General features: G+C 37.0%; 1 protein-coding gene across 1 annotated transcript; it reads left to right on the top strand.

Annotated features, from left to right (window-relative positions):
• The first annotated feature begins 2,466 nt into the window (after positions 1-2,466).
• LOC124545126 (UTP--glucose-1-phosphate uridylyltransferase-like) lies at positions 2,467-6,837 on the top strand. The gene has a single exon (XM_047123948.1). It carries the CDS (start codon positions 2,697-2,699, stop codon positions 4,236-4,238), a length of 1,542 nt encoding a protein of 513 aa, XP_046979904.1. The 5' UTR covers positions 2,467-2,696; the 3' UTR covers positions 4,239-6,837.
• Positions 6,838-11,482: the final 4,645 nt, after the last annotated feature.

The raw sequence follows: 11,482 nt of genomic DNA, 5'->3' as shown, positions 1-11,482 counted from the left end.
AGGTGTCATTTTTTTAAAGCCCATCAGCCAGCTGGGTCATCACTGAGATCTTTTTGTTTCTTCAGATCACGACCATTTGCACCCTTGTCATCTTCTTCATGTAATTTATTTCTGTTGGCAAATGGAGATTTGTCTGTGTTGCTTTGTTTTCACCATGTGCTTCAGGAGACTTTGCCAAAAGTACGAGGGCCATTCAGAAAGTAACCTCCAGTTGATTTAAAAAAATACACCAAGTTAAATAAAAATATTTTAATATATACATCTTACAACTACATCTTTGCACTATTTTTCTACATAGTCTCCATAGCGATTGAGGCACTTATCGTATCTCTTCACAAGCTTTGAAATTCCTTCTGCATAAAAATCACCCGCTTGTGCCTGGAGCCAGCCTGTGACCGCATCTTTGAGCTCTTCGTCGTCATCAAACCGCTGTGACCCGAGCCATTTCTTCAAATGCATGAAGAGGTGATAATCACTTGGCGCCAGGTCTGGGCTGTAAGGTGGATGGTTGATAACGTCCCACTTGAAGGACTCAAGAAGGGCCGTTGTTCTGCGAGCAGAGTGAGGACGGGCGTTATCGTGCAAAAAAACGATACCGGAAGTCAGCATACCACAGCGTTTGTTCTGTATAGCCGTCGTAACTTTTTTATTGTTTCACAGTACACGTCTTGATTAATGGTCGTACCACGTTCCATGAATTCAACCAACAACACCCCTTTGGCATCCCAAAACACCGTTGCCATCAGTTTTCTGGCAGAAAAATCTTGCGAGGCTTTTCTTGGTTTGGTAGGCGAATTTGAATGTGCCCACATCTTTGATTGTTCTTTTGTCTCAGGGTTCACGTACTTAATTCAGGTTTCGTCACCGGTCACGATTCTGTTTAACAGTGGTTCTCCTTCGTCCTCATAACGTGACAGAAAGTCTAATGCAGAGGCCATTCTTTGAGTTTTGTGGTGGTCGGTAAGAATTTTGGGCACCCATCGTGCACAGAACTTACGGTAACCCAATCTTGCTGTCACTATCTCGTACAAGAGAGTCTTAGAAATCTGTGGAAAACCAGTAGACAACTCCGACATTGAGAAACGTCGATTTTCACGAACTTTTGCATCAACTGTCTGAACGAGTTCGTCAGTCACCAATGATGGTCTACCACTCCTCTCTTCATCATGAACGTCTTCTCGTCCACTTTTAAATAAACGTACCCATTCATGGACAACTCCTTCACTCATAACTCTTGGTCCGTACACGGCACAAAGCTCACGATGAATAGCTGCTGCAGAATATCCTTTGGCTGTAAAAAACCTTATGACAGCACGCACTTCGCATTTGGCGGGGTTTTCTATTGCAGCACACATTTCAAACTGCCACAAAAACTAAACTAGCGCAGGTACGACGTTCACTCGACCACGGCTTGATGCCGACTGACCTGTTGAGTGCGTGAACGCACAGATGGCGTCGCTACTCCCCCCACAACCCGCACTGTGACCAATCGGAGGTTACTTTCTGAACCGCCCTCGTATATCTGCCTGGTTTACATCCTACAAGAAAGAAGATCATTGTAATTTTGCATACACAATAGTTCACAATTATAATAGCCTGTAAGCGCACTAACACACAATACTTTGCTGGTAAGTAGCTATTATTTTGATGATACAATTATAATGTAAACGTTTTTAATATATTTAACTTATGAGTCCTAACACGTTCTTTTCGAATAAATTATTTCCTTGCAACCATATTTTTCTGTAGATGTTTGGGAAAGCCACAGACAGACGGGACGATATCGTCTTTTAGCCAATTAATAATGCTCCTGGTCTCGTTTGGAAGCAATTTTCTTCGAAGTGTTGGATACTTATTAACTGTAGGCAGTAAGGGACCAGAGCTCCCAGCAATTTACTCGTACTCATAATTTTTGAATTCCCAACCGAAAAAATGGAAATCTACTTTAAACAAGAGGCGACTATAGGGCTGAATAAGAGAAGTAACGTCTACAGTACTGCAATTCATACATCAAATACAATCCAGTAAAAACACTAGTTCTGAATAAAAATATAATTTACCTATGAAGCTGAACTCCATTTCCTTTGCAGTTCTCTACAACCATAAGCTACACAGTACTTCACTATTATACGTTTATAAAGGTAACCAGTCGTTCACAACTTATTTACAAACGACATAAAGCGCAAAACAACACGACTAATACGTTCGGAGTTGCCAACCTAGCGATAATCGGCCGTCGTGATTTTCACAGATCCAGAGCACTACGGTCGTACATCCTGTTTATATTCATATTGAGATCACCGGACCTGACGGACGGACAGGGCTGCGAATATTAACTTTGATGTGACTGCGGGATTTGTCATTCGTACGCTAGACATTTCTTTGGTTTTGCTTTATGCTTTGGAATGCTCTGAATCTTTGACACTTGCCACTGATATATATACAGTAGTGTACCGGTGTTGTTTATATGACATGTTGATGTGATGATAACAATTTGTTATTATGTGTGTCATGTGGTGGTAAATAGTGTCGCTGTTGATTTAGTGATCAGCTGCGTTTTATTTCCTTTCTAGCTGTAGATCATAACAGAACTGATAAGAGAGACATTGAATTTTTAAACTGAAAGTTAATTGTTAATACATAAACTTAAATAACATAGACTCAATTGTTTCCTTATTTTTTACTGGAGCACGAAGATGGAAGTTAATGTCGTGGGCACATACGGTAAAAAAGAGAAATTTAGTCATCAAAGAGTTCCATCAGGATCTCATGAATTTAAAGAAATGACTAAACGCGACGCTGTTAACCAACTGCAGCATGAACTTGACAGCCTGTTGAGTACCGCCACTGAGAATCAAATTCCAAAGCTGAGAACACAACTTGAATGTTTTAGGCAGCTTTTTGAGCGCTTTCTCAGCGAAAAGGGTCCATCAATTATCTGGGAACGTATTGAAAAGCTTCCCGAAGATGCCGTTAAGGATTACTTTTCTCTTCCGGAACCGTCAACACAACTCGTGCGCGAGATGTTAAACAAACTTGTTGTAATCAAGTTGAATGGTGGTCTGGGAACTTCAATGGGTTGCCATGGCCCTAAGTCTATGATTCATGTGCGAAACGAATTAAATTTTCTTGATCTCACTGTGCAACAAATTGAACATCTCAATAAGACGTACGATGTCAATGTACCCCTTGTTTTAATGAACTCGTTCAACACCGACGATGATACCCAAAAATTTGTACGTAGATATAAAGGTCTTCAAGTCGAGATATATACTTTCAACCAGAGCTGTTTCCCAAGAATCAGCAGGGATACGTTACTACCGATTGCAAGAACATGTGATATTGAAGGTGACATGGAAGCATGGTATCCACCTGGCCACGGTGATTTTTATGACAGCTTCAGAAACTGTGGGCTCTTAAAAGAGTTTATTCAACAAGGTCGTGAATATTGTTTTATATCTAATATTGACAACCTTGGAGCAACTGTTGATCCAAAAATTCTGAATCTTCTCTTCCGCCCCGAAGACAGATCACCAGAATTTGTGATGGAGGTAACAGACAAGACAAGAGCTGACGTGAAAGGTGGTACCTTAATACAATATGAACAAAAGTTACGATTGCTGGAAATTGCACAAGTTCCTAAAGAACATATCGATGATTTCAAGTCAGTAAAGACTTTCAAATTCTTCAATACAAATAATTTATGGGTAAAACTCAGTGCTATAGAACGAGTGCTGCAAGAAAAAACACTGAATATGGAAATTATTGTGAACAATAAAACATTAGCTAACGGACTGAATGTTATTCAACTAGAGACTGCTGTAGGTGCAGCAATGAAGACTTTTAATGGTGGCCTCGGTATAAATGTTCCTCGGATGCGTTTCTTGCCAGTCAAGAAGACATCAGATTTACTGTTAGTGAAAAGTAACTTATACAGCCTCAACCATGGCTCTCTTTTTATGAGCCCCTTGCGCATGTTCCCCACGACACCATTGGTCAAGCTGGGTGACAATCATTTCGCAAAAGTAAAGGAATTTCTATCAAGATTTGCGGATATTCCAGATCTTCTTGAACTTGATCATTTAACTGTTTCTGGTGATGTGACATTTGGGAGGGGTGTGTCTCTGAAAGGCACTGTAATTATTGTTGCTAATCATGGTGACAGAATTGATATACCATCAGGGGCAGTGTTGGAAAATAAAATAGTGTCAGGCAATTTGAGAATTTTGGATCACTAGTACTGTGTTAAAATTCTGCAATGATGATTCTCTGTTTATGTTTGCTACAAAAAGAAATGCAGACAAATTGTTATGTTTCATCCAAATGTTAGATTTTCTTGCATTCACTAGTCCTGATTTTTATGTTTGTTAATTACTATTAGTAATCTGGATTCACAGTTGTATCCATGAAAATTTTATTCAAATTTTTTCTTACTTCTGATATGAACCTGTAGTTATTGCCACCCCTTTGCATTTGGACTTAAATATTTGTTACTCTTACCATTTCAGGTATTCAGGTGAGCTTAATGTCAGTATATGTACGGGAGAGCTTGGTTGCTTCCTAATATAGTCTAAAATTCAAAATTGTAACTAATTCATTGTTAAGGTGTTGCTTAGAATTTCATGAGTTGTTGCCTGTGGTTCATAGTGTTGTTTCAAGGTTTCAATAATGGTAAATCATCAGATATGTCGTGATGATCTCTTCTCCAGGACCGATTATAAAATTATTGCCTGAGTAAGTGATTTTATATGAGTTCTATGTTATGCAGTTTGTGAGCACTAATAAACTATAAAAAAGAACACATCTATTAATAGAAATATATATTCTTTTAATGACGATCTATTGTAAATGATGTCTGCATCTCATATATTTCCACTGCTTTCAGGAGTTTGCAATAGATAAGTTATACAGATTTCTTAGTCACAATACAACTTACTATTAATTTTATAGTATTTTTTGGTCACACTTGATTCTTTCCTGATGTAAAAATTGCTTAAATGCTTCTCAAGTGTAACAACAGCACACCATCTTTAGGTTCAGATGGTACTGTAGGGTGCTGTAATGCCAATCCAATGTACATGGCAGCTTGCAAGGAAAACATAGACAGCCAGAGGAAGGGAGGGACTAAATCACTGCAGGGGAATTTGACATGAAGAATTTCCTTTCAGAGAAAATACTATGGATCCCACATTGTGTTGAAATCCTGGCTGCAGACCAAGACCTAGGAATTGTGACAAATTGTTACTGTCTGGCTTGTGTGCCCTGGTTTCAAGCCCCTGTTAGTGTGTTTGATTCATTGTTTTAATCCCCTTCCCCTCTTCTGGGCACTTGAACTTTTGCTATGGGCATCCATGTAAACTTGTCACTACAGCTCCCTATAACAGCATAAGTTCATGAAAATGGTGAGCAGCTGTTGTATAGAAATATATGCAGGTAGTGTTACGACAGCATGCAACATTATGCTAAAGGACCGTTTATACAGTTGCTTACGTATAATTTTTTTTCCAAAGCACTTACAGTGTACAATTCAGATAACCGATGATTCATTAAATAAATCAGATGCTATATTGTCTATTTCCTGATTTAATAACTCTTGTTCATGGTACTGTGCAGCATTAATACTGCTTTGCCATTGCCTGTTTCACACTTACTTCTTCTGTTAAGCTGTGTGAATGGCTGTATAATTTATTTTGCATAAGAGGAGTAAATTCATGTAGGCCTATACAATTTAGTTATGGATAGGGTAAATTCAATCTTTTGTGTTTCATATTTGGATCCTGTGTGTATCACTTATTTGTGGAAAATGTCACACTTAATGGACATTCACCCTGAATGTTGAAAAGTTTCCTTAAAAACAATTACATACTGAACAGTAAATCAGAAAATACTCTGTGGAGTGAAATTACTGTTAGTGTAGACTGCATGCAAAAAGTAGTAGTGTGTTAGATATAAATCCATTGTTTTGTAGTAAATTACTACTGGACGTGATAAAGTCTTGTGAAATGTTTTAAAATAAAAATGATTGTTGTATAGTTCATAGTTTCAGCACTCACAGTGTGAGAGTTAAATCAGAAATGTTGTTTGTAATGGAATACTATGCAAAGTATATTTGTAGACCAGGTATAAAATATAATAGTATGTGTTATGAATTTCTGTGAGCTACTGTGGTGATATTACAAATAATTGCTTGTAAAAACCACACTGTTAAAATTTGTGCATTAGAAACATTGAAAAGTTTTAGCTATTAAACTCAGTTCAGTTGTATAATACCTTATTTACAGTAGGGAAATGACAGGATTGCTTCTGTGGGTGATAAACAGTTTAGCAAATGATGAGAATATAGGAAGAGTTTATGAAAATACAACGTCTGTAACTAGCCTAACTGCAACAAGATCAGAAGATCAGATTGCATTCTCTATCCCTAAGTGCAATGGATTGTGTTTATGTAGTATGTAATGTGCGCTGTGAAGGAAACAATGTAAGATGGAATAGACATATATGTATTTTTAAATCATTTGCTTCATCAGTAATCTCATTTATGAAGCTGTTCTTTTTCAATTTTGGTGAGGTCCTTTTTGTATATTACTGCTATGTATGTGAAAAGTAAGTGTAGGGTACTAAATTGTGAATAAACTGAGTAGACTGTTGTTGTTCTTCTTAGTTCAACCTCAATTTAAAACAAATTGTTTTATGGTGTTTCTAAATTGGCTGTTTGGAATATTTCACCACTAGAATGAATATAATATTTTAGAAAAAAAAAGCTTTATTTTCTGTCTGTTTTACTTTTCATTTTCATCCTTATGAGTGAAATACCAGTACATAGCTCCCCCCCCCCCCCCCCCCCCCCCCTCCATAAACTAAATGAAATAGAACAGCTTCTAGATTTACAGTTGATTTTTAACTGGAGATTAAAGTTGCTGCTATATGTTGAAGCTTCTATATTATAACCGTATTCTTGACCCAAGGTACGAAGAGAAATATATACTGGAATCTATAAGTTATCTTGTACATAACAATCATATACTTGTGTAACAATTGTGTGTGTTAACATGTTTCATAGATTACATATATGAAACATGTACCATATCAAATATGTGGATCTACATATTTTAATACACTAGACTCTCGCTGAGCCGGTCATTCTTGCGACATATGGGTGCCGGATTATTGAGTGCCTGAAATTTATTTTATTCATTTATTTATTTTGAAAACCTAGGGGATATAGTGTGCTGTACTTTATTAAACCAAAGGATACAATTTTAAAACACAGGATATAGTTTATTGAGTTCAAAAATGCATTTATTTCCACAGAAAACTTAGTCCTTGGGTGTATACTGTACGTAATTATACAGTCATATCACTGACTATGAAACATGTCCCTAATTTTTAACTGTTGCAATGATGATACGCAACGGTAGCATGCTTTATCATGCAACTGCTGTGCAAGCATTACATTGGTACTGCACATATATGGTTGTTGCATAATATACTCCAGGAAGACCCCAGCACCAGCAGTGTGAGAAATCGTCATGCTCTCTCCTCCTCTGTCCAGTTCATCATCACTTTCATCACTACTTTCTTGCATGCTTTTGATTATTTCTTCATCTGTTAAAGTTTGGTCCTTATCACAGTTTTCCTCATTCAGCCACTCAGTAACATCTTGATCATCAATTTCTTCTCCTCCTGGAAGGTTGTGGAACATGTCAGTGTACAAAGTAATTGATAATTCCAAATAGACTGGCTCATCACTGTCACTCACTACTGGATCCAACTCGTTATGAATGGGTGGCCACAATTGTCTCCAGCTCTCAATTATGGTAGTGCTCTCCACTTTATCCTATGCTTTGGCTGCTTGGAAAACAGCATCATGTATGTTAATTGATTTCCACACCTTCAGCATAGCCTCAATAGAGTCGTTTTCACTTTCATATAGTAAGGAGAGAAGAAGTAAATGTCGATAACAATGTTTAATTCATTCCAAAATTCGTTGGTCCATGGGCTGAAAGGGCTGTCACATTGGGTGGGAGAAAGAGTGCTTGTACATGTACACCATCTGACTTTAGAGAAACATCTGAAGCATGACTGAGAGCATTGTCAATTGTAAGGATACCTTTCAGTGGAAGCTTTTTCATCTTTAGCTCTTTTCTCACTGCTGGTACAAGTGTTTCATGGAACCATCAAGAGAATATTTGTCTGTCCATCCACGCTTTCTTCTGAGCGCAATACTGTGCTGATTGAGTATTTATGTCATTGTGTTGAAAACATTGTGGGTGTTGGGATTTTCGAGTTATCATAAGCGGTAGTTTATGACTCCCATTGGCATCTCAACTTGCCATTAATGTTACATGCTGTTTCTGTTGCTTGTAACCACGAGCTTCATTCTCGTTCTTGGCAGCTAATATTTTTGAAGGAAGCATCTTGTAAAAGAGTCCTGTATCATCAGCATTATACAAGGCATCAACTGTTAAATCTTCTTCTTCTATTATCTTCTGTATCTTGCTTAAAAACTCATCAGTGTCCTTTCCCTGGTGACTGTCAGCTGCCGAATGCCATGTTGTTCTTTCCAGTGTGATAGCCAGACTTCACTTGCTGCAAACAAGTTACTACTGCCAAGTTGTTTGTTAAATGGAGCTGCTTTTTCCTTTATAATCAGACCACTGACTGGAATTCCTTTACTGCGTTTCTGTATGAACCATCTATAAGCAGCTACATCCAATTCTTCATTCTCACTCTTTCGCATAACCTTCCGTTTTTCCAACTCGCTGTCCATTTGTGTTGAGTACTGTTGAATAATGTCATCTTTTTTTTTGGTGTTGTAAATACTTGCTTGTCCAACATTGAACTCAGCAGCAATGGCTTACAGCGAAGAACCTCGGTTTAACTTATCTAAAATTTCGAGTTTCTGCTTGAGGTCTAGCGTAACGTGTTTCCTTTTAGAAGATATGATTCCGAAATTTAAAGAAAGCTACCATTTCATTTACAGTATATAAAGCATTGTTTAACTAAGCATTGTCGCGCACAGTTATTCATTGCGCACTTGTTTTTGGGTGTGTGTCAGACTACTGTTGGCCTGATTAGCGAGAGTCTCGTGTAATGGTAGAAAAGTATTAATTTGTAAGTATTTCATTATTGTTTCATCTAATTTTTGTACTGTTCTGAGAATTTTTATTTTCATGTGCAAGTGAATCTCCATTTATTGGATGTACAAGATAATATAAGATTATGCTTGAAATACTAGTATGATAAGGCTGAGGCATTAATGTGACTGTAGTTCTCACCTCGTGAATTCATATTTTGATTAGATAAAAAATGTGTGTGTGATCTTATTCAGATTTCAGAGTGTAACAGTATTTGTGTGCTTTTTGTTTTGTGTACTTTATGTAGAATTTGTATTATTTGTTGTTATAATTGGAAGCAGTTGAATTTTATGTTACATTTAAGAACATCCCTCTGATAAAAAATGTTATATTTTGTTATGTACCTCTGTTTTTAATCATGTGTTGTCATGAATGGAATAAAGATTTGTAATAATAGATTGTACCCTCCTCTAGGGCTATAATGGGTCATGATGCTTGATTATAATAGATCATTTGTTTTTATGTGATGGGAAGTTGCCTTACTATGACAGATCATCAAATGCATATACTGAAGTGTAATGTACCATATTCGGTTTTATGTTTTTGCATTATTGTTGTGAGGAGTGATTTGATATATATCACACTGTTGATAACAGAAATTTTATATCTGTAAACATTATTGTAACGTATTGTATGCATGATTTTTATTTTGTTTTTTATGTGAATCTCTATCTGTAAGTAGTTTGGCAAGAGTGTAAGCCAACAGTCACTAAAATTGATGTGCCACAGAAGTGCGATTTTTATTGTAGTGTAACCTGTGGTATAGCATTTATATTTCAATGATGTGTATTTTCAGCTGCAAGATCTGTTGCTTAACTTATTGGCAACATCTTCATTTTGTCATCAGCATTTGAGAGCTGTAGCAAAGCATTGAAGTAACGGGTCTGAAAACAAGTGATGTTTGCTGTTGATGAACTATTCAGTATTAATGAATATGCTAGCTGTTGTTTGTTAACATAGCACAGTTATCTTTTATTTTCTAGATCTGTATGGTTACAAACCAACAATTGTCAATTAATGTCATATATAAATAATACAATTATTTTTTGTAAAGTACTTGGTGTGTAGAAGTGACCAAATAAAGCTTTAACATTTGTGCATCTGAAACATCTGGATATTTTGTAGTTTGTAGCTGAGAAGGGTAACTCAGTTTTACTAGGTGTTGCAATGTGCGCTATTTCTTTGAAGAATAACGAGCAAACAGCTGTTCCCTTCAGCTGAATCGAGGCAGGGGATGAAGATTTATGCTATTCAGGCTTAAACACAGTGATATTGCCTCAAGCTGAAGTTAAATAAATATGTTTTAAAACTGATCAGGATAAAGCTTTTTCTACTTGCAACCAAATCCTGAAATTTGTATTCCACTATGTTTTAGACAAATGCTTATACTTAGACTGTTTCATAGGACAGCTGCTGATTGCTCTTCTGCCAGTGGTTCACCACTTTTCAAAATAGAAAGCTGAGCATGTACTGCAACATTGCTTTATCACCCATTGTTAAAACTGTCAGTGGAGTTAAATATGAAGCAAGAAAAATTTTTGATCATTTACCCAATAACATAAAATGTCTGGCAAGTAACAAAGCAAGTTTTAAATGTAATTTAAAATTGTTGCTCATGGACAACTCCTATCCCTTCGATGAATTTCTACTTAAAAACTGGTGAACAGTATAAAAAAAAGGCCTGTTGTTAAGTGTAGTTACATAAGGACTTAAAGAATGTGTTCATGAGTGTTAACAACCTTTTATAAAGTTGCTGTAAACTGACTTTTTCCCCATAGCTGGCAGACTTGCCTGTGTGTTACTGAAACTAAGGAATGAGGGAGCCTATGTTATCATCATGAGAGAAAGTTTTGAGAATGCATGTTAATAGAGGTGGTAGAATAGTTCCACAATATGAGATTTTGTGCAGAAACTTGTTTCTGTGAGAACTGAGACTAAACTAAACATGAACTATAGACAGAGCTTGAGATGTTTGAATAAGTTCTACCATAGGTCTTTCTTTGTTGCCAAGCCACACCACAAAGAATGGTGAACAGGTCTGCAGTACAAAATTGCTTGTTGACTAACTTGAATCACAGGTTTGAGAAAACATTCCTAATTTTTTGACAAGGCTGCCCATGTTCTATATCTACATCTACATTTATACTCCGCAAGCCACCCAACGGTGTGTGGCAGAGGGCACTTTACGTGCCACTGTCATTACCTCCCTTTTCTGTTCCAGTCGCGTATGGTTCGCGGGAAGAACGACTGACTGAAAGCCTCCGTGCGCGCTCGAATCTCTCTAATTTTACATTCGTGATCTCCTCGAGAGGTATAAGTAGGGGGAAGCAATATATTCGATACCT

This window comes from Schistocerca americana, chromosome 8, assembly GCF_021461395.2.
Source record: "Schistocerca americana isolate TAMUIC-IGC-003095 chromosome 8, iqSchAmer2.1, whole genome shotgun sequence".
NCBI classification, from domain to species: domain Eukaryota; kingdom Metazoa; phylum Arthropoda; class Insecta; order Orthoptera; family Acrididae; genus Schistocerca; species Schistocerca americana.
The sequence above is the reverse complement of the archived record's forward strand: the minus strand, read 5'-3'. Positions and strand labels throughout refer to the sequence as shown.

What these genes read in the sequence shown, in the direction of transcription:
- LOC124545126 (XM_047123948.1), top strand. Translation starts at nt 2,697, where the DNA reads ATGGAAGTTAATGTCGTGGGCACATACGGTAAAAAAGAGAAATTTAGT.